The sequence below is a fragment of the Bombina bombina genome, chromosome 6, assembly GCF_027579735.1.
Source record: "Bombina bombina isolate aBomBom1 chromosome 6, aBomBom1.pri, whole genome shotgun sequence".
In the NCBI taxonomy this organism is placed as follows: domain Eukaryota; kingdom Metazoa; phylum Chordata; class Amphibia; order Anura; family Bombinatoridae; genus Bombina; species Bombina bombina.
In genome coordinates, this window is record NC_069504.1 from 996,540,482 (window position 1) to 996,565,336 (window position 24,855).

Genomic DNA, 24,855 nt, shown 5'->3' on the forward strand with positions numbered 1-24,855 from the left:
GAAGTCTGCATCCTTCAAGAAAAACATGATTTTCATGCAGGACAATGCTCCATCACACGCGTCCAAGTACTCCACAGATTGGCTGGCAAGAAAGGGTATAAAAGAAGAAAATCTAATGACATGGCCTCCTTGTTCACCTGATCTGAACCCCATTGAGAACCTGTGGTCCATCATCAAATGTGAGATTTACAAGGAGGGAAAACAGTACACCTCTCTGAACAGTGTCTGGGAGGCTGTGGTTGCTGCTGCACGCAATGTTGATGGTGAACAGATCAAAACACTGACAGAATCAATGGATGGCAGGCTTTTGAGTGTCCTTGCAAAGAAAGGTGGCTATATTGGTCACTGATTTGTTTTTGTTTTGTTTTTGAATGTCAGAAATGTATATTTGTGAATGTTGAGATGTTATATTGGTTTCACTGGTAAAAATAAATAATTGAAATGGGTATATATTTTTTTTTGTTAAGTTGCCTAATAATTATGCACAGTAATAGTCACCTGCACACACAGATATCCCCCTAAAATAGCTATAACTAAAAACAAACTAAAAACTACTTCCAAAACTATTCAGCTTTGATATTAATTAGTTTTTTGGGTTCATTGAGAACATGGTTGTCGTTCAATAATAAAATTAATCCTCAAAAATACAACTTGCCTAATAATTTTGCACTCCCTGTAGATATTATATTAGTGGTGTTTCGGTCTATTCCTTTGTATAGTAAGTAATATTAATAATTAATTACGTAAAATAACCATGTTTACTAAGCAGCTGATTATTTCACATGTGCTTTAGTTCAGATATCCTCAAAATGGGTTCTGTTAGGGAGGCCTGAGTATAGGTTTGAACACCAGTGTACTAGTGTGATTTAAAGGGACATAAAACCCTTTTTTTCTTTCTTTCATGATTCAGATAAAGCACACAATTCTAAACAACTTTTCAATTTACTTCTTTTATTACATTTTCTTAGTTTTCTTGTTGTCCTTTGTTGAAAAGCAATGTTGTAAGCTCAGGAGCTTGCACATGTCTGCAGCACAGTATGGCAGCAGTTTTGCAACAATGTTATACATTAGCAGGAGCACTAGATGGCAGCACTATTTCCTGCCATGTATTGCTTCAGGCACGTGCACTCTGCCTTCCTAGGTATGTCTTCAACAAAGAATATCATGAGAAAGAAGTAAATTTGATAATATAAGTAAATTGGAAGCTTATTTTTAAATTGTATTCTCTATCTGAATAATGAAATAAATATTTTGGGTTTAATGTCCCTTTAAAAAGATACGCGGGGCGGAGCCTGGATGAGCATGGTGGCAGACATGTAAAGTGTGAGCTCCTGCTGTAGTGGGTTTATAATTCTCAAAATCTTGCAGGTCTGTTATAGGACATTAAATACACCTTACAATAGCAGACAGCAACCAAAAAATGTGATCACAAAACTGCAGATAAAGGAATTCAAGCTGGTAAAAGATTTTACAAGCTGCAGGGAAACAAGAAAAAGGAGCTACTCAGAAATGGAGACAGAAAAATCATCTCAGCATCAACAATAACCTGATACATCTCCACTAGAAGTCTGGTAAGCCTATAAACAATATACGTGCTTAAGGATGATAAGAATATAAGAGTTATAAAACTTTATATAGCCATGTGGGAATAAACAAAGATGGCCACCAGACAGGACTCCTAGCTAGCTGCTGAATATAACAAAATTCCTAACAATCAATTTTAAACAGTGCAAAGGGCAATCAATACACAAATAAACCAGGGAGGTTTTAGCAATTCATATAGTGATATTTAAGACTGAGGGAAATAAATATAAAGATAAAGCAAGTGTGGAGAAGTCAGTTCATAATCTTAACACAGCAGAGAAATGAAACAGTGACAGTTTGCACTTTTTTCTCCCACATAACTTTTCCCAAGCTACAATATAAGCTAAAGGCAACAGAGATTACAGGTCTATGTATAAACTTTTCAAAAAAAGGAGGAAAAAAAGCTACAGCATTTAAATTTTAATGAAGATACAGTTTGAGATAACAGCTGCATTTGCCCTCATTAACTAAAATCTGCTTTCTGCATTGTTTGAACTCTGATGAATCTGCATTAACATACAAAGCAAAGGCAGCACAGTTTATCTAGCACTAGCAATATTTATTGCAACATGGCAACTAAAAGACAAAATAAATTAACTACATCAGGTAAATCTGCTGCAGCAAATCTTTTCTTCAAATCATCTAAAAGTGATAAAATAAAGGAAATGGAACCTAACACACAAGATGAGGAGTTAGAACATGAATTGGAACCTCAGCAACATGATGGTGACATTCCTGCTACTAAAGGGGACTTAATGCAAACTTTAATAAGATGTGGGAAAAAATGGATTCATTTCAAAATACAATAATAAGCAGTCTTGCAGAAATTAAACAAGATATATTGGAGCTTGGAACAAGAGTGGAAACACTAGAAGAAAAGGATGAATCCATAGAAGAAGATATCACTAACATTACACATCAACTGACAGATCAACAACAGGATATTGAAGATATTCTTGAAAAGATGGAAGACTTAGAAAATAGAAGCAGGAGGTGCAACATACGCCTAAAGGGTGTTTGAGAATCAATAACTGCAACAGAACTAAATGAATATTTAAAACATCTATTTCAAGCCATCACAGGGACATCTGAAGACGGAAAATTTCAAATGGAAAGAGCTCATAGAGCTCTTAGAGCGAAACCAAAGGAGGGGGAACCTCCAAGAGATATAATATCTAAATTACCCCGCTTTCAAGAAAAGGAGGAGATAATGGCGGCAGAATCTGACTTTTAAATTCAAAGGATCTGTAATACAATTCTACCAAGACATGTCTCAGGACTTTACAGAAACGCTCAGCACTACGTCCCCTAACACAATTGCTACGGAAGAATCAAATAGCGTATCGATGGGGATTCCCCTTCGTGCTTCATATATTTCAGGATGGTAAAACAACCACAGTAAAAGTCAAAGAGGATATCTCAGAGGCCTGCCAACTTCTCAAATTAGAATGTCCAGAAATGCAGGAAAGTCAGCCAGAAACCAGAAGAAGACCACGCGGACAACAACAAAGCATCTCTCAAACAGAGAAGTGGTCTAAAGTTCCAAAGAAGAAACAAAGACCCTGAATCATGGAGTAGACAGTGACCAAGGCTGGGATTTTTTTCTTTGCCTTCTTTTGGCGCATCCTTAGAAGAGCGCTACTCCCTGATCTGTTGGACTATACCCTACATGTGCCCCTCATAATATTGGCAGAGGATACTGGATACAGATGAGTATATAAATGTCAATCTACCAAACTAACTTTGCTTGGGATATATTGATGGACATAAATATGTAAAATTTATGTTATATATAGTCATTTGTTACTTGTGATGGAGGATAAGCAGATTAAGTCCAACATTCACATAAGATCTGGGCAATATCTTTGCAGTATGCCACTACAACCCACTCCTTAGACCATATATATAATTCCCACTTTCAATAAATTTAAGTTGTTAGTAACTCTATATATTAAGAAACTACTATCCTGACATTATGGTTAGAACTATGCAAATATGCTACAGGGAAAAACAATGTTATAAGATTCAAATGCTTATTGTTGTTTGTTTTTTGTTTGTACCGTCGAGCAGGTGAGAAGAAAGTTTCTCCATCAGGAAAAGTTATACAGGAGAGCAGAGGATTTCACAACATTGCAAGCGGAGATATTGGTCAGCTACAGGTAGAGAAGGGGAGGGGAACTGACTCATGACTCCCAAAATAAGAATAATCTCACATAATGTAAGGGGGTTAAATATACGGATAATAAAAGAAAAACAGCAATTACACAGTATCACAACCTAACTGCTAATATTATATTCTTGCAAGAAACCCATTTTACAAATAATCAAATACCCAAATATTGGAGTAGATATTTCACGCAACAATACCACTCCACGACTGACAAAAAAAAGAGAGGAGTGTCAATACTTATACATGATGCACTTAACTTTATCAAAGAAGAAGTGCTGACAGATAAAGAGGGCAGGTATCTTATAGTGAGAGGACGTATACTAGACACCTCGCTTACACTTTGCAATATATACGCACCCAATGAACAACAGCACACCTTTTTTCACCACTTGTCACACCTACTAACACAATGGTCACAATCAAAAATCATATTAGCCGGAGACTTTAATATTAATCTGAAAACACACAAAGTAGATATGCCCCACAAACTCACTAATAAACAAACCAGACATAATTCCATCTCTAAAAATATTAAGAATATCTTAGAATCTCATAATGTGATAGATACCTGGGTAACGTTATATGGGCAGACGAATGACCATACTTTCTACTCCCAGCACACAAAATTTATACCAAATTAGATTATATATTTATTAGTCAAATTCTACTCCCCAGTTTACGCAGTTCCACAATTCATGCATCTGTCTGGTCGGACCATTCTATTATCCAGATACAATTAGAGGGACTGGTCAATGTGGACAGACAAAGGTCATGGACTTATGATCCAAATTTATTGAAAAAACCTGAATTATATGACAAAATTATGCATAACGACAGAATACTGGAAGATAAACACAACCCCAGAAACCACCCCAACGATCACGTGGGCTGCTCACAAACCATTCATAAGAGGTTTATTGATAAAGGAAAAAGCTCTATACACAAAAAAAGTTAAGGCTCACATAGAGATACTCCAACAGGAAATAGAAACACTTGAAATCAAACATAGAAGCACACTAACCTCAGATATCTTCAATAAACTAACACATAAGCGACAAACACTAGCTAAGATTTTAAATGAGAACTCCCTCAGAGCTATGCATAAGTTGAAGGCACATTACTTTATATATGCTAATAAGTCAGATAGATTTCTAGCTCACAAACTAAGGGAAAGGACGAAAAATCTAACTATACAACAACTGCAAAAAGAAGACGGGATGCTAATATCTCACCCTCAAGACATAACGGACTGCTTCGCTCTATATTATGAATCTCTTTATGACGGGAAAAAAGTTCAACTTACTACTCAGACGAAAACACTTAGACACCATTTTCTGCAAAAGGCTAAACTCCCGAAACTTAATGTTACAGACATGGAAGCCTTAAACACAGAAATAACAATAAACGAAATCGCCCTAGCAATAAAAGATCTTAAAATAGGCAAGGCGGTGGGTCCTGTGGGTTCTCAAGTGAATATTATAAAGTATTTAAAAAATGTCTGGTCCCCCACTTGCACAAATTCTGCAATGACATCATGCAGGGTACCCGTATCCCACAGGACATATTGCAGGCCAAAATAGTAGTTATACCCAAGCCAGGAAGGAATCCCAAAAAATACCAAAACTATAGGCCGATCTCATTGATTAACCAAGATTTAAAAATTTTTACAAAAATTTTAGCAAATAGACTCAAATTATATCTACCCTCATTGATACATCCCGACCAGGTAGGATTCATAAAATAAAGGGAAGCCCCAGATAATGTGAGATGAACGGTGTCTCTGGTGTAGTACTTGGTGGGGACAACAATGCCTTCTCTGCTCCTATCTCTGGACGCAGAGAAGGCGTTTGATAGGGTCGACTGGGAATATATGTTTGAGACACTAACATTCATGGGTTTCAAAGGACAATTCATGACGGCTATTAAAAACCTGTATTCAGACCCAACAGCAACTATCAGAGCAACGGGCCATCAGTCTAGGCCAATTAAAATATAAAATGGGACACGTCAGGGCTGCCCGCTATCTCCTCTATTATTTGCACTAAGCATAGAACCTTTAGCGGCCTACATCAGGGGAGCAAAAGACATTACCGGAGTAAAAATTAACAAAGAAGAATATAAACTCACCTTATTTGCGGATTACTTTTTGCTTACATTGACGAGACCTTTAAGATCACTCCCTCATCTATATCAAGTTATTGATGAATTTTCAAAAATCTCAGGCTTCAAAATAAACTCAGATAAGTGTGAGGCTATACCATTGACACTACCACTACATACTTGTAAGTTGATAGAAGCAAATTTTGACTTTAAGTGGGCTAAAAAATATATAAAATACTTGGGAGTTAACATAACAAACACACTAGGGGGACTCTATAAGGCAAACTATACTGAGATCTTTAAGACCGTAAGAAGGGATTTGGGTAGATGGAGGAGGGGGTGTTTCTCCTGGTATGTCAGATTATCGATTATAAAGATGAATATTCTACCGAGAATATTATATCTCTTCAGAGCATTACCAATCAAAGTACCTGCAAAGAGAGCTAGCAGATCTCCAGATGGACCTAATTAGGTTCCTACAAGGACCCAAAACAGCTAGAATAGCCTCCCAACTATTAAAACAACACAAACAGCTAGGGGGAGTGGGGGTGCCCAATTTGTTAGACTACTATCAGGCAGCTAGGTTGTCACAAATTACGCTGATAAGCAAAAACTGTCGAGAAATAACTTGGACTAGACTAGAGGCAGACTTAGCTGGGGTGAATGATCCGGCCACAATTGTTTGGAACACCTCAAACACTACAAACAAAACACTATACAAACTCAAGGTGACAGAGGAGTCCAAACATATGTGGAAATACCTCACATCTTCTCTAGGCCTCATACCCAAGGGTACTAAGATAATACCACTGGGTGCTATACTTCCTGCAGCATTTCAAACACTAATATGTAAGTGGGAAAATAAGCGCCTCTACAGAGTTGCAGACTTTTTAGATAAAGGTAAAATGCTCACATACACCCAACTGAAAGATAAACTTCAGCCAGACACCTTACATTGGTTCCTATATCTTCAGATATCCACCACAATATACAAATACAGACAAAACAAACCATTAAACCCATACACTACAACAGAACGCATTATTGCAACCCCAGGTAGAAATAAAAAACTAATATCACAACTGTACTTGGCAATACAAGATGCAAAAAAAGGCTCCAAATTGCCGCTTCATGAGAATTGGGAAAGAGACTTAGGTCAAACATATGATGATGACAGATGGACACAAATACTTTCTAGGATTAGCAAGGGGCTGATATGCGCAGACCTTATCGAAAATTCCATTAAAACATCTTACAGGTGGTATCTTACACCCATAAGAACTGTACATTATACATTGCAGAAAAGTAGACTCTGTTTCAGAGGCTTTGCAGCAATTGGAAATTATATGCATATGTGGTGGGAATGTGGGGAGATTAAACAAATTTGGAACATACTATCTAAATTGATAAGTATCCTATTAGATAAATCTATGACGCTAACGGCGGCGCAGGCCCTCTTGCATGTCTCAGATGAATCCTTAAACTTAGCTACCAATATATTCATAAATATACTTTGTACAACCACGAGGATATGTATAGCCAAACACTGGAGAACAGGTACACCAACATGGTCAGAAGTGATTAACAGGTTAGATAATATATATGCTATGTCAGAATCTGCCTCTTGGTTGCAGGATAAAACAACACATTTCCAAAAGATTTGTGTCCACTGGATCATGAACAGAGATAGAAGAGAGATAAGGGAAATTTAAGTCTTTCAAGAGTTATAACACGATAGGGGATCTCTCCTAAACTTATTGCCACTAAGTCTTTTATGGGGAACTTATATACACCTTAGATACAATTTGATGGTTCTCTCTCTGCTCGACAGGAAAGGTTATACAGTTATGAGTTTTTTGTTTTACAGTTTCAAAACTTTATGTTTAATGTTTATAATTATTAAAATAAAAGGAAAACACATTAGAAAAGGGAGGGGAAGGAAGACTATAGATAATTTCTTTCCTACTTCAGGAAAATAAACAGGACCTCATATATTTCCTATGCCTGAAGGCAACTTCAGTAGGTGGGAGCTTTTCCTAGGACGCTATGGACTTTCAGAGATTTCATTAATGATGGAGATACATTGGGAAAGCGGGATGGATATACTAATTGCTGAGAGAAGTTGTTTCATCCTCGAACTCTTTTTCATGCTGTTTGAGACAGATATATGGAATTATAAAACTTTATCGAACATGATAAGAGGTCCTGAGACTGTAACAATGCATATAAATATATGTTTATCTGAACTAGGGGCATGATGTATTAGATATGTCTCTTGTCTTCCTTTCTGTTTCACTGTTCGAAATAAGTTTTTTTTGTACAGAATAACAGCATTAACAAAAATGAAAAAAAAAATCCACAACACCCTCTTAAAAACTGTCTCTTCTAACATGTAAATATTATTATTATTTTTTTAAACCTATTTTTTTTAAATACAATATAATACATTTCACACATTTACAATATGTCTGTTAGCCACACTAGATTACTACCAAGGATACTTCTGAAGGGAAATTGCGTCTATTAAAAACACGCATTTGTGGTCTTCTTTTTAAAAATAAAAACCTGTACCATGATTCTAGGACACCAACAAACAACATGAAAATCTTGCATTGACATGATTACCAAGACAAATTGCATTTCAAAAAAGTACTGTAACTTAACATAACAAAGGTGCAAGTAGTAACTCAATATATCTATTTTAAGAACAAGTTTGCAAAATATGTTTTTTAGATATTGAGTTTTTATTGAATCTAGGCCATTGTGTTTAGAAATAGTTCTACAGAACAAACAGCATTGCACAACATATCAGTCAATTAAAAATAATAATAATAATAATAATAATAATAAGTGATGTGTTACCTGATACAACATGGATGAGGTTAAAAACGTTGGCCAGTGGCTCAGTCCAAACCACCACAAAGCTAAAGAAAAGTCTATCAGTGTGGAAAGGAGCCCAACAAATAGCAAACACCATTACCAAGACAACTAAGAAAGGGGAAGTGAGAGACAGAGAGAGAATCAGCAATCATATAAACATAGTATCATCTCATCTGTAAGTCTGTGCACCATTATTACAAACCACAACAATTACTTTGTATGAGTGATTTTAATGCCTATTACATGGGGACAACAGAATTCTTCATAAGTAGACCTGGACCATTGTCTTCATTATCAAATACAATTATTGATAAGATAAACCAACGTGGTAGTAGTGTTATAAACTAATGTTTTATCTATTGTTTAGATTGTGTTTTTTTGTGCTACAAATATGTAATTTCAACTTTACCACCATTTTCATTATTGATTTTAAAAATCTTAAATTAGCAGAATTAATTTTTTGTCTTTTATTTTGTGAAAATACAGGGACATTTTACATTATCTGAATATCGCAAACGTCAGAATTTTATCAAAAGGGATTTAAAATGTGAAAAGTAAAAAAATCAAATGTTAGGATAATCTCATGTAATTTTAAATATGTTTTAAATTACAAAATAAGTTAAATAAGATTTTTTTAAAGAAAATTGCGTAACTGATATGACAAAATTTTCTTTCTTGTCATTTGTTATCTGGGTAGAATTAATAATCCATAAAATATATCAAAGGAAAGACCATTTAAATTAAATCTTCAGCAGTGCTTTAATAAGGCAATGAATTATCCTCAGTTTCCCAAAGTTATTGGCCATCTAAACTCCGTGTTATTGTTAGATTTAACAATCACCAAAAAACATTAATTGTGTAAAAATGAGCACCTTAGTTGAGAAAATAAATTAATCATTCATTATATATATCATATCAAAGAAATTACTATCCTCAATTTGCATACTTTAATACATGGGGGCATATTTATCAAGCTCCATATGGAGCTTGATGCCCCGTGTTTCTGGCGAGCCTGAAGGCTCACCGGAAACAGAAGTTATAAAGCAGCGGTCTGCACTGAGGCTGTGGACAGAAATCGCCAAAAATCAACCCGATTGAATACGATCGGGTTGAATGACACCCCCTGATAGAAGCCAATTGGCCGCAAATCTGCAGGGGGCGGTATTGCACTTGGTGCAATGATAAATGCCGAGAGCGTATGCTGTCTGCATTTATCGATGTGCAGCGGACATGATCCACTATATTGGATCATGTCCACTGGCACCATCTTAAATAGGCCCCATGATCTTTTCAATTTAGCCAGAATCATTTAAAAGAGATCCATCTCACTTTCTACTTAGGTTAAAGACAATGCTAATTACAAAATACATTATTTTTTTTATCTACAGTTGATTTAGAATTTTTTAAAATACTTTACAGTAAAGTTATAACTTGCACATTTTACTATTTTTTTTAATAGAATATATTACAGTTATGGGGCTCGATTTATCAACCCGTCAATGCATCTTTTTCTGTGCAAGCCTTCAGGTTTGCAGGAAACAGGAGTTAAGAAGCAGCGTTCTTAAGACCGCTGCTCCTTAACTTGTCTGCCACCTCTGAGGCGGCGGACAGCAATCAGCCCGATCGGATGTGTTAGGGTTGATTGACACCCCCGTTTGGCCGTGAATGTGTAGGGGGCGGCATTGCACAAGCAATTCACTAGAAATGCTTGTGCAATGATAAATGCTGACAGCGTATGCTGTTGGCATTTATCGATGTGAGGCGGACATGAACCACTACAGCGCCCACACATTAGTAAATCGGCCCCATGGAATCCTATTTTAAATAAGCAGTTTCCAAATAGTTCTGGACAGAAAAAGATAGCAGACACTTTACATTCGCCTAGATTACGAGTTTTGCGGTAAGGTGAAAAAGCAGAGTTAACAGGTCATAACGCTGCTTTTTTACACCCGCTGGTATTACAGGTATAGGTGTACCGCACATTTTTTTGGCCTTACCGCAAACCGACTTACATAAATTTTCATAAAGCCTTTTTTCAATGGGACTTCCATAGCGTCGGTATTACGAGTTTGTCCTGGGAGGCCAAAAAGGGAGAGGTACACCCTATCCCGTCAAGATTCCTAACGCATTTTAAAGCCAGTAGTTATGAGTTTTAAACTATGCCGTAGCATAAAACTCATAACTAAAGTGCTAAAAAGTACACTAACACCCATAAACTACCTATTAACCCCTAAACCGAGGCCCTCCCGCATCGCAAATACTAAAATACAATTTTTAACCCCTAATCTGCCGCTCCGGACATCGCCACCACTAGAATAAACATATTAACACCTAAACCGCTGCACTCCCGCATCGCAAACACTAGTTAAATATTATTAACCCCTAATCTGCTGCCCCTAACATTGCTGCCACCTACATTATACTTATTAACCCCTAATCTTCCGCTCTGGACATCGCCGCAACCTACATTATATTTATTAACCCCTAATCTGCTGCCCCCAACATTGCCGCCATCTACCTACATTTATTAACCCCTAATCTGCCGTCCCCAATGTCACCCCCACTATTCTAAATTTATTAACCCCTAAACCTAAGTCTAACCCTAAACCTAACATCCCCAATAAAATAAATCAGCACTTTTACCTGTAAAAAAAATACAAACAATCCCCCCAACAGTAAAACCCACCACCCACACAACCAACCCCCCAAATAAAAGCCTAACTAAAAAAAAACTAAGCTCCCCATTGCCCTGAAAAGGCATTTGGATGGGCATTGCCCTTAAAAGGGCATTTAGCTCTATTGCTACCCAAAGCCCTAACCTAAAAAATAAACCCTTAAAAAATCCTAACACTAACCCCCGAAGATTCACTTACCGGGAGAAGTCTTCATCCAAGCTGCAAGATATCCTCAGCGAAGCAGGCAGAAGTGGTCCTCCAGATGGGCAGAAGTCTTCATCCAGACGGCATCTTCTATCTTCATCCTTCTGACGCGGAGCGGCTCCATCTTCAAGACATCTGGCGCGGAGCATCCTCTTCAATCGATGTCTTCTTCGGAATGAATATCTCTTTAAGTGACATCATCCAAGATGGCATCCCTTAGATTCCAATTGACTGATAAAATTCTATCAGCCAATCGGAATTAAGGTAGAAAAATCCTATTGGCTGATGCAATCAGCCAGTAGGAATGAGCTGGCATTCTATTGGCTGTTCCAATCAGCCAATAGAATGCAAGCTCAATCCTATTGGCTGATTGGATCAGCCAATAGGATTGAAGCTCAATCCTATTGGCTTATTTCATCAGCCAATAGGATTTTTGAAGATGGAGCTGCTCCGCGTCAGAAGGATGCAGATAGAAGATGCCATCTGGATGAAGACTTCTGCCCGTCTTGAGGACCACTTCTGCTGGCTTTGTTGAGGACATCTTGCTGCTTGGATGAAGACTTCTCCCGGTAAGTGAATCTTCGGGGTTAGTGTGGATTTTTTAAGGGTGTATTGGGTGGGTTTATTTTTTAGGTTAGGGCTTTGGGCAGCAATAGAGCTAAATGCCCTTTTAAGGGCAATGCCCATCCAAATGCCCTTTTCAGGGCAATGGGGAGCTTAGGTTTTTTTAGTTAGGGTTTTATTTGGGGGGTTGGTTGTGTGGGTGATGGGTTTTACTGTTGGGGGGTTGTTTGTATTTTTTTTACAGGTAAAAGAGCTGATTTATTTGGGGCAATGCCTCGCAAAAGGCCCTTTTAAGGGCTATTGATAGTTTAGTTTGGGCTAGGTTTTTTTTTTATTTTGGGGTGGCTTTTTTATTTTGATAGGACTATTAGATTAGGTGTAATTAGTTTAAAGATCTTGTAATTTGTTTTTTATTTTCTGTAATTTAGTAATTTTTTGTGATTTATCTAATTTAATTTAATGTATTTAATTGTATTTAATTTAGGGAATTTATTTAATTGTAGTGTAGTGTTAGGTGTTAATGTAACGTAGGTTAGGTTTTATTTTACAGGTCAATTTGTATTTTTTTTAGTTAGGTAGTTATTAAATAGTTAATAATATTTAGTAACTATTCTACCTAGTTAAAATAAATACAAACTTGCCTGTAAAATAAAAATAAACCCTGAACTAGATACTATGTAACTATTAGTTATATTGTAGCTAGCTTAGGGTTTATTTTATAGGTAAGTATTTAGTTTTAAATAGGAATAATTTAGTTAATGATAGTAATTTTATTTAGATTTATTTAAATTTTATTTAAGTTAGGGGGTGTTAGGGTTAGGCTTAGATTTAGGGGTTAATAAATTTAATATAGTGGCAGCGACATTGGGGGCAGCAGATTATGGGTTAATAAGTGTAGGTAGGTTGTGGCGATGTTGGGGGCAGCAGATTAGGGGTTAATAAGTATAATGTAGGTGGCGGCGGTGTCCGGTGCGGCAGATTAGGGGTTAATAAGTATAATGTAGGTGCCGGCGATGTCGGTGGCGGCAGATTAGTGGTTAATAAGTGTAAGATTAGGGGTGTTTAGACTCAGGGTTCATGTTAGGGTGTTAGGTGTAAACATAAAATGTTTTTCCCCATAGGAATCAATGGGACTGCAGAGCTTTACGCTGCTTTTTGGCAGGTGTTAGACTTTTTCTCAGCCAGCTCTCCCCATTGATGTCTATGGGGAAATCGTGCACGAGCACGTATAACCAGCTCACCGCTGACTTAAGCAGCGCTGGTATTGGAGTGCAGTGTGGAGCTCAATTTTGCTCTACGCTCACTTCTTGCATGTTAACGCTGGGTTTGTAAAAACCTGTAATACCAGCGCAGCAGGGAAGTGAGCAGTCAGAATAACTTGCAAGTTAGCACTGCACCCCTCATAACATAAAACTCGTAATCTACCCGATTGTGTGTAATAGACTAGTACTAGTGTATCCGGAAATTATTTTGATTGCTTGTCACAGGTCTAAATTCTCTATAAAATCTTGAATGTTATCTACTAAGGATTTATGAGCATTGTAAACACATTGGCTCCTGCACTGTATTAGCATTTTACCACCACAAATAATTCTGGGCTTCTATCACAAAAGTCACAGAACCATTGAGTTATTTAATAAATAATATGTAAGTCGAAGATGGTGCTTATTTTTTTTATGTAGCCTTTTCCCTATCATTTTATTGAAATATAATAAAAATATAAATGTATGTTAATTTTTCAGTATGGACAGATTGTGCTAAGATGACCACTGTGTGGAACCCTGTCAAGTGAGAGCAGAAGCTGCTAAACAATAACTTCAATAAAGATTGAAAAAGTGAATGTAACAACTTTAGAATATAATAAGAACATATAAGTTTGTAGAGTACCCAGGGGTGGAGTATCTTTTGGATGAGTTACATTTTTAGTGTGGGCAGAAAACCTTTGTGTCTTAAGTGTTGACATTTTAGTGGTGTAGTGGCAGTTAAAAGAAGATCAAGTAAGGCTAACCAAATCAAGTGTTAGTTATAAATATGAGACAAATGAATTCCTTTAGAAAAACTTATCAATTTATTTATCTACAAAATGTGGTATAGACCTTATAAGGACATTAAACATTAAAGTGACAGTCAAGTCCAAAAAAAACTTTCATGATTGAAATAGGGAATGCAATTTTAAACAACTTTCCAATTTACTTTTATCACCAATTTTGCTTTTCTCTTTATATAATTAGTTGAAAGCTAATTCTAGGAGCTTCATATGCTAATTTCATATGCCTAGATTTAGAGTTCTGCGTTAGCCGTCAAAACCAGCGTTAGGGGGTCCTAACGCTGGTTTTGTCCTACCGCTGGTATTTAGAGTCTTGTAGGTAAGGGTCTAACGCTCACTTTCCAGCCGTGACTTTTCCATACCGCAGATCCCCCTACGCCAATTGCATATCCTATCTTTTCAATGGGATCTTTCTAATGCCGGTATTTAGAGTCTTGGCTGAAGTGAGCGTTAGAAATCTAACGACAAGACTCCAGCCGCAGAGAAAAGCCAGGAGTTAAGAGCTTTCTGGGCTAACGCCGGTTCATAAAGCTCTTAACTACTGTGCTCTAAAGTACACTAACACCCATAAACTACCTATGTACCCCTAAACCGAGGCCCCCCCACATTGCCGCCACTCTATTAAATTTTTTTAACCCCTAATCTGCCGACCGCACACCGCCGCCACCTACATTATCCCTATGTACCCCTAATCTGCTGCCCCTAACACAGCCGACACCTACATAATATTTATTAACCCCTAATCTGCTCCCCCCAACGTCGCTGCTACCTACCTACAATTATTAACCCCTAATCTGCCGGACCTCACCGCTACGCCAATAAATGTATTAACCCCTAAAGCAAAGTCTAACCCTAACACTAACACCCCCCTAAGTTAAATATAATTTTTATCTAACGAAATAAAATAATTCTTATTAAATAAATTATTCCTATTTAAAGCTAAATACTTACCTGTAAAATAAACCCTAATATAGCTACAATATAAATAAGAATTATATTGTAGCTATTTTAGGATTTATATTTATTTTACAGGCAACTTTGTATTTATTTTAACAAGGTACAATAGCTATTAAATAGTTAATAACTATTTAATAGCTACCTAGCTAAAAGAAATACAAAAGTGCCTGTAAAATAAATCCTAACCTAAGTTACAATTAAAACTAACACTACACTATCAATAAATTAATTAAATAAACTACCTACAATTATCTACAATTAAACCTAACACTACACTATCAATAAATTAATTAAACACAAATACCTACAAATAAATACACTAACTAAAGTACAAAAAAATAAAAAAAGAACTAAGTTACAAAAAATAAAAAAATAATTTACAAACATTATAAAAATATTACAATTGTAAGCTAATTACACCTACTCTAAGCCCCCTAATAAAATAACAAAGCCCCCCAAAATAAAAAAATGCCCTACCCTATTCTAAAATAAAAATTGAAAAGCTCTTTTACCTTACCAGCCCTTAAAAGGGCCTTTTGCGGGGCATGCCCCAAAGAATTCTGCTCTTTTGCCTGTAAAAAAAACATACAATACCCCCCCAACATTACAACCCACCACCCACATACCCCTAATCTAACCCAAACCCCCCTTAAATAAACCTAACACTAAGCCCCTGAAGATCTCCCTACTTTGTCTTCACCACGCCGGGTATCACCAATCCGTCCAGAAGAGGGTCCGAAGTCTTCATCCAATCTGGGCAATGTCTTCATCCAAGCGGGGGCTGAAGAGGTCCATCATCCGGCTGAAGTCTTCATCCAAGTGGGGGCTGAAGAGGTCCATCATCCGGCTGAAGTCTTCATCCAAGCGGGGGCTGAAGAGGTCCATCATCCGGCTGAAGTCTTCTATCAAGCGGCATCTTCAATCTTTTTTCTTCCGGATCCATCTTCATCCCGCCAACGCGGAACATCCTTCTTCCCCGATGGACTAACGACAAATGAAGGTTCCTTTAAGGGACATCATCCAAGATGGCGTCCCTTCAATTCCGATTGGCTGATAGGATTCTATCAGCCAATCGGAATTAAGGTAGGAATAATCTGATTGGCTGATGGAAGTTCAATTAGTGTTAGGATTATTTAAGGGAGGTTTGGGTTAGATTAGGGGTATGTGGGTGGTGGGTTGTAATGTTGGGGGGGGGGGTATTGTATGTTTTTTTTTACAGGCAAAAGAGCAGAATTCTTTGGGCCATGCCCGGCAAAAGGCCCTTTTAAGGGCTGGTAAGGTAAATGAGCTTTTCAATTTTTATTTTAGAATAGGGTAGGGCATTATTTTATTTGGGAGGGCTTTGTTATTTTATTAGAGGGCTTAGAGTAGGTGTAATTAGCTTAAAATTGTTGTAATATTTTTATAATGTTTGTAAATTATTTTTTTTATTTTTTGTAACAGTTCTTTTTTTATTTTTTGTAACTTACTTTTTTTTTATTTTTTGTACTTTAGTTAGTGTATTTATTTGTATTTATTTGTAGGTATTTGTATTTAATTTATTTATTGATAGTGTAGTGTTAGGTTTAATTGTAGATAATTGTAGGTAGTTTATTGAATTAATTTATTGATAGTGTAGTGTTAGGTTTAATTATAACTTAGGTTAGGATTTATTTTACAGGTACGTTTGTAATTATTTTAACTAGGTAGCTATTAAATAGTTATTAACTATTTAATAGCTATTGTACCTGGTTAAAATAAATACAAAGTTGCCTGTAAAATAAATATTAATCCTAAAATAGCTACAATATAATTATTATTTATATTGTAGCTATATTAGGGTTTATTTTACAGGTAAGTATTCAGCTTTAAATAGGAATAATTTATTTAATAAGATTTATTTTATTTCGTTAGATAAAAATTATATTTAACTTAGGGGGGTGTTAGGGTTAGGGTTAGACTTAGCTTTAGGGGTTAATACATTTATTAGAGTAGCGGTGAGGTCAGCAGATTAGGGGTTCATAGGGATAACGTAGGTTGCGACGGTGTACGGAGCAGCAGATTAGGGGTTAATAATAATATGCAGGGGTCAGCGATAGCGGGGGCGGCAGATTAGGGGTTAATAAGTGTAAGGTTAGGGGTGTTTAGACTCGGGGTACATGTTAGGGTGTTAGGTGCAGACTTAGGAAGTGTTTCCCCATAGGAAACAATGGGGCTGCGTTAGGAGCTGAACGCTGCTTTTTTGCAGGTGTTAGGTTTTTTTTCAGCTCAAACGGCCCCATTGTTTCCTATGGGGGAATCGTGCACGAGCACATTTTTTAAGCTGGCCGCGTCCATAAGCACCGCTGGTATTGAGAGTTGCAGTGGCGGTAAATATGCTATACGCTCCCTTTATGGAGCCTAACGCAGCCCTTCTGTGAACTCTAATTACCAGCGGTATTTAAAAGGTGCGGGGGAACAAAAGCATGTGCAGCTAACGCACCCCTTTGGCCACAGAACTCTAAATCTAGCCGTTAGACATTGAAGACTGCCTCTAATCTGAATGCATTTTGACCACTAGAGGGCATTAGTTCTTGTGTTTCATATAGATAAAATTGAGCTCAGGCACGTGACGTTACCCTGGAAACAGCACTGATTGGCTAAAATACATGTCTGTCAAAAGAACTGAAATAAGGGGGCAGTTTGCAGAGGCTTAGATACATGGTAATTACAGAGGTAAAAAGTGTATTTCTATAACCGTGTTGGTTATGCAAAACTGGGGAATGGGTAATAAAGGGATTATCTTTCTTTTTAAACAACAAAAATTTTGGTGTTGACTGTCCCTTTAAGGGCCATATTACAAGTTGAACAGTATTTAACGTTCCATGTTGGGTTGCGCTCGTATTACAAGTTTAAAGTACAATGTTATTGCTTGAACGCTAACCTATTGTGCACATAACGCCAATTTTGATAATAGTGATCATGCAGACAAATTCCCACATAGAAATCAATAGGGAAAAAAGTGGAAAAAACCCAACACCCAACTCGTGCACGAACATTATTGCATATTCTCAAGCGCACTAACCTGACATAAAAATATGAATATTTCACATTCCAATGTGTTTCACATAGCAGAAAATGTTCTCAGAGTATTGCACACCTTGTGCTTTTGGGCACTCCAGTGATGTTGCAGCTCTGAAATATGGCCAAACTGGTGGCAAGTGGCATCTTGGCATCTGCACGCTTGACTTTTCTCAGTTCATGGGCAGTTATTTTGCGCCTTGGTTTTTCCACACGCTTCTTGCGACCCTGTTGACTATTTTGAATGAAACGCTTGATTGTTCGATGATCACGCTTGAGAAGCTTTGCAATTTTAAGAGTGCTGCATCCCTCTGCAAGATATCTCACTATTTTTGACTTTTCTGAGCCTGTCAAGTCCTTCTTTTGACCCATTTTGCCAAAGGAAAGGAAGTTGCCTAATAATTATGCACACCTGATATAGGGTGTTGATGTCATTAGACCACACCCCTTCTCATTACAGAGATGAACATCACCTAATATGCTTAATTGGTAGTAGGCTTTCAAACCTATACAGTTTGGAGTAAGACAACATGCATAAAGAGGATGATGTGGTCAAAATACTCATTTGCCTAATAATTCTGCACTCCCTGTATATATATATATATTAAAAGATAAAGTTATCTGGCAAACTGATGTTTGAGGGCGCTTTTACCTCGGTACTGTCAGTTTTTCTAGCAATGCTGAATGCCATCTCTAACAGTGACTTTGAGACATTAAGAAATCTATACAGATAAAAACTTAATCTCTCTAATCAGGACTTTGGTTCAAGATTTTCTATTTATGTCTTCAAGTTATACTAATTATATTTGGTATTTTGTTATTAATCATTGTTTACAACTTATATCACTTAGATATTTGGGAGCTCTCACATTTATTGTCTGTTTGTATTAGTAATAATACATATACATTTATTCAGACAGACAATCCACTGCAGTGGCATTCTATCTATTAGCAATTGCATGCTTCCATTGTTTTGTTTTATGTTGTAGGAATAAAGATCATGGTGTTTTGAAGAGACCGATGTGTGTCAGTTGTTTCTGTGTTTGGATACAATGTTTCAGCCTTTAATCTACATACTAGATCAATTAGGAGTAGACCATTGCTGAGTGCTGCTTCCCCGTACTTTATACATAGTACTCTCATATAGCTCTGCTATGTGATAATATTTTTCTCCTATAAAAATATTCTGAATCTATATATATATATATATATATATATATATATATATATATATATATATATATATATATATATATATATATAAATCAATGTAAATATTTACATAGGAAATTAGCACATCTAGGCAAGATTCCCCACTCGCTTTTCCCCAGAAATACCTCATATACAATGTTACCAATGCACAAGAGAATTCTGGGTAAGATATGCAAATTAGATATGCAAATTCTCAGTTTTTTTGCTTCAAAATACTGTTTTAACACAGCTATCCTTTTAAAAGGATTATTGCAGCAAACCAGAAATCACTCACATTCTTTTTGGAACTCATCAGTAGGAGATAGATTTTTGGTTGCTGCATTGGTAAAGCTATTGGTAACAGCTATCCTGTTAAAAGGATAGATGTGTTAAAACAGCATTTTGAAGAAAAAAAACTGAGCATTTGCATATCTAATTTGCATATCTTACCCAGAATTCTCTTGTGCATTGGTAACATTGTATATGAGGTATTTCTGGTGAAAAGCGAGCGGGGAATCTTGCCTAGATGAGAAGAAGTACTGGCCCTGTGCCAACCAACCCCTACTCGGCCTGAGGGTAGTGGTACCTAGTTAGCACCTAACTTGTATAGTTCAATAATTTAAGATCCTTCAGGCGCCTAACTGAAAGGCGGAGGGGAATAGAAAGGATGATCAAACCCACGTTGTGAGTATCAATTGTAAATAAAAGTTAGAACAATTTATTACAAACAGTCTATCTGCACAAAAAATTCAAATACTTAAAAAATACATGGATCCATGATACAAATATCACATATATAGAAAACAACAAGGGGGATTAAAATTGACCTAAAAATGAAATTAGAAATAATGGGATGATATCATATATGTCTCTTAATAAATCGGAAAGTCCCAAAGATAGTGAAAAATTCTAAGTGATAGTAGTAGTGCAAGTGACACCAGGTGGTGTGAAACTTCTAAATAGAGAATATAAGATGAACAAATTAAATTAAATTAAAATAAGATACAATACAATAATTGAAAATCCATAATATTGGTTTAGAAATACTTAAAAAAGAAGAAACTGTAATTCTGAATTTCGGCTTATCGTTTGCCCCAAGCAGAAGCCTAGACAAATTTCAATCTTTTGTAAATACAAAAGAGTTCGTGCGGAAACTGACCCTGAAACGGTTCTTTTCAAAAGCAACAATGGATGGACAAAATCGAATAACTAATGATGAAGATACGTACTCACACACCAAGTTAAAACCCAAATCATGCTTTTACCCAACACAAAGTAAGGGAACAGCGATAGAAACCTTCGAAACGATTGTGTGTAAAGAGATAAGAGATTTACACAAGAAGAAAATTGAAGATCAAGAACAACAATCTAACTAACCAACAGATCAACACCATTAAAAAACTAGAAAGAAACCATGAGGTGGTCATCAAGCCTGCTGATAAGGGGGGAGGAATTGTCATCATGAATGAGAAGGATTATACACTTGAAACTGAAAGGATCCTTGGAGATAAAAATACCTACAGGAAGTTACCATCAAATCCAGTGGCAGTCTACAGACAAGAACTCCTACGAAACTTAAAAGAAGCTAAGGACATAGGGATTTTAAATGATAAGGAATTCAATTATATCAACATAGATTATCCTATAACTCCAATTATATATCATTTACCCAAGATTCACAAATCTCTTCAGAACCCACCAGGGAGACCAATAATATCCGGAATTGGCTTCCTGAGTAGTAACCTATCAGAATATGTGGACTTGAAATTACAAAAATATGTCAAACAGCTTCCTTCCTACTTAAAGGATTCAACGCAGATATTAAACCTTTTGGAGCAAATAGATTGGGAAGACGGATTTATTTTAGCGACATGTGACGTTACATCATTGTACACATGTATCCCGCACGAACAAGGAATAGAGGCGGTGGAATTTTTTCTGGGACAGGACCCTGAAGTACCCACAGAACAGATAGAATTCATCTTGGGTAGCATCAGATATATTTTGGACCACAATTATTTTTGTAATAAAGGAACATATTATAAACAAATATGTCGAACAGCGATGGGGACCAGGTTCGCGCCGAGCTACGCGAACCTATACATGGGCAAATGGGAACGGATCTTTTGGGATTCTTGCCCAGCCGGCGCGGACCTGGTCCTCTATCGTCGCTACATCGATGATATTCTAATTATATGGAAGGGGTCAAAAGCGGACTTGGACTTCACGATTGAAGTCATGAATAAGAATGAAAATAATCTGAAATTCACGTGTGAATCAAGCACTACTGAAATAGTGTTCCTGGATTTAAAAATTGTTGTAAATAAAGGAAAGATCGAACCCTCCACACACTTTAAGACTGTGGATAGCAACAATTATATACATAGAACAAGCTGCCACCATGATAAGTGGAAGACCAATATCCCCAAAGGGCAGCTGTTAAGAATAAGGAAGAACTGCTCCACTGAAGAAGGATGGGAAAAACAATCCCAAATGATAAAAACAAAATTTCTTGAACGAGGCTACTCTGAAAGTTTATTGGAAGGGAAGATCCAAGAAGTGGGGAACATAGAACGAGCAGAACTGACTAAATATAGGAAGAAAGCTGAACGATCCAAAGAAGAAACTAATGGGACACTGGACATACCAATGATCACAGAATACAGTGCGAACAAGAACATCTTGGAGAACATCTTTAATAAACATTGGTCCATCCTCAAAGAGGATGACATAATTGGAGAACAGCTACATTCAAAGCCCAGGTTTATCTATAGAAGGACAAAAAATTTGAAGAGCATAATAGCTCCAAGTATGCCAAAAAAGAAACAATTAGGAGTAAATGATGTTTTGGGAAGAAAGATAAAAGGCTTCTTCCCTTGCCCATCTTGCAAGGCCTGTAAACATGGAATAAAAACCTCAGACTTCAAGTGCAACAACACTGGAGAAACGTTACAGATCCATGATATGATTAGATGTCATGACAAAGGGGTTATATATATGTTACAGTGTACCTGTGGGTTACAATATGTAGGCCAAACGTCACGAAGTCTGAAGGACAGAATTCGTGAACACCTACTGTGTATTGAAAAATGCAGTTTGGAAACACCGTTATATAAGCATTATACAACTAAACATAATGGAAATACAAAAGACCTAAAATTCTTAGGTATACAGAAGGTAAATAAAAGGTGGAGGGGAGGCAATTTTGAGAAAAATTTATTGATTACAGAATTCAAATGGATCTTCACTTTAGATTGCCTCTATCCTAAGGGGCTAAACAGCAAAGAAGATCTGTCCCACCTTTTAAATATGACATAACATCTTCATGAGATATAAGGCCTCCACAAAATGAAAATGAGTGTACCATCTTCATACCCCATAGACATCGCAAGGGAGAACACCTTTCTCCACAATTGATTATTATAAACAAGGTTCTCGATCCCCCTCTCCAAAAGTTTTATCTTTTATCAGTTATTCAACTCACTGTGAGATTTGGCTCCAATAGCCCTACATGTAATACACAGAAATTATTGACTTCTGACACTTTCCCCACTCTTAGAGATTTTTTCAACACTAGCAGAGAGAGATATATATATAATTTTACATTTTTATTCATCTAATAATTTTACATTTTTATTCATCTATATATCTTCATTCATGTCCTTTTTTCAGAATTCTATCCTTTTGTAAGGCGTATCACCATCTGAAGCATATTCTAAGATATAAGATTCAGGATAGCCAACTTAAAGATATAATGTCACCTGAAATAGCCCGTCCAACACCCAATCATCGATATTGAATATTGACTCTTTTGTCGCTGTTCCCTTAATTGATACATAGGCTTTAGAGATTTATCCAAGAGCCATTATGTTGGTTGTCTATATTTGATAATATATCATTACTTTACCATATATATAGGAAACAGGATATACTATCCGTCTGGTCCCAATCTAATCACAATATAGTGTGGATCTCGATTTTCTCCAAGATCCACCTACAGCTTGAACTCAATCAAGCTTTATGCCATTTGTGTCTATATGCTAAGTATAGATGATTTTATACAAATTAGTAATTCAAGTGATGTGATCAGTGAGAATCCTACTCCCATATATGTATGGGTGTATATATATATATATATATATATATATATATATATATATATTTTATGGTAAATAAAGATCTTTCAATAGAAGGGTACACATAAGAATTTGAAGAAATCCATCGATCCCCCAGACTCTGCTGCTAAAGCAAGATTAAAGACACAAACATGTACGCCGAGTAGGGAGATACACACATTTACTCCCAGTAGCGATTTACAAGATTTTGCATCCACTGATGTTTTCCAGCCTCATTATATAGATTTAAGACTTTGGACATTCAACAGATAGGTCAGCTTTTAGTAATCAATAAGGAATCTTTTTCCATTATATCCCTAACCACTGAAATCTAACAGGTATATATTCTTTTATTTTATTTTTCGTTTCTCATGAATTTGTTATATCGTATAGGTATTATAAAGGTTCGTCTCTGAATCAAATCCCTACTTAATTCCTTTTCAACCATACCATGAAGGTAATATAAGGTTTTATACACACAGATTAGCTGTCATAGAAATACCCTATAAATTTATTTAGATAATTATCGCATGTAAACAGTATATAACGATCATGCGACTCCCACTTTCCAGATAAATGGTATATATCAAAACCATACTTCAAGATCCCATTTATTTAAATGATCAGGCACCGTTCTCCATATATACACACAGGAAGGATAATAAACAAACATCAAGCCCTTTCAGACGCCCCCATTGACGTCACGACCAATCGGGTGGTCCAAATAACGGACATTACGATGCCCGGGTAAAATACCCCTTTTTCATACGAAAATAGTTTAAGCAATTAGACTTTTTGATGACTATTAGTGTCCATAAGAAAAGTATCTTTAATACCTAAAAAAGCACCAGTAAGGTTTAGAAACTCGAGAGACCCAACCGGAAGTGACGTCACTGGCGTACGGAGAAATAAGAGGATGATGAAAAAGTACTATTTCCACCTCTTGTCCCACTATTACCTCTGTTTAAAGTATAAATACACACTAAACTGTTTTATAGATATATATTTGTTGAATTATATGTGTTAAAATTCAATTTGACTTCACGAAGACCGGAAGTGGATTAACGTGACACTTCCGGTTCCCAGACTACAAATAGCTACCAATCCTCATTAAAAATCAGTCTTGATAAAGGCCTATCATGGGCCGAAACGCGTTGGCTGATTGGTAAGCTATATTCCTATATCACTACTATTACTAAGACGTTATTGCACTATGTTGTTTTTATTTACTTTTCTATAGGTATCGCCTTGGATGTTTTATTAATTTTGGACAACTAGAGGAAGTACAACATCGTTTATAGTTATATTCATTCACTGTTCCTATTGTGG

General features: G+C 36.4%; 1 protein-coding gene across 1 annotated transcript in view; it reads right to left on the reverse strand.

The window, feature by feature from the left end:
- NMUR2 (neuromedin U receptor 2) overlaps positions 1-24,855 on the reverse strand; it is a 290,911-nt gene that overhangs the window by 74,637 nt on the left and 191,419 nt on the right. Inside the window, exon 3 of the mRNA XM_053719655.1 lies at positions 8,717-8,842. Within this exon, the coding sequence (XP_053575630.1) occupies positions 8,717-8,842 (126 nt within the window). The remainder of the gene's footprint in view (positions 1-8,716; positions 8,843-24,855) is intronic.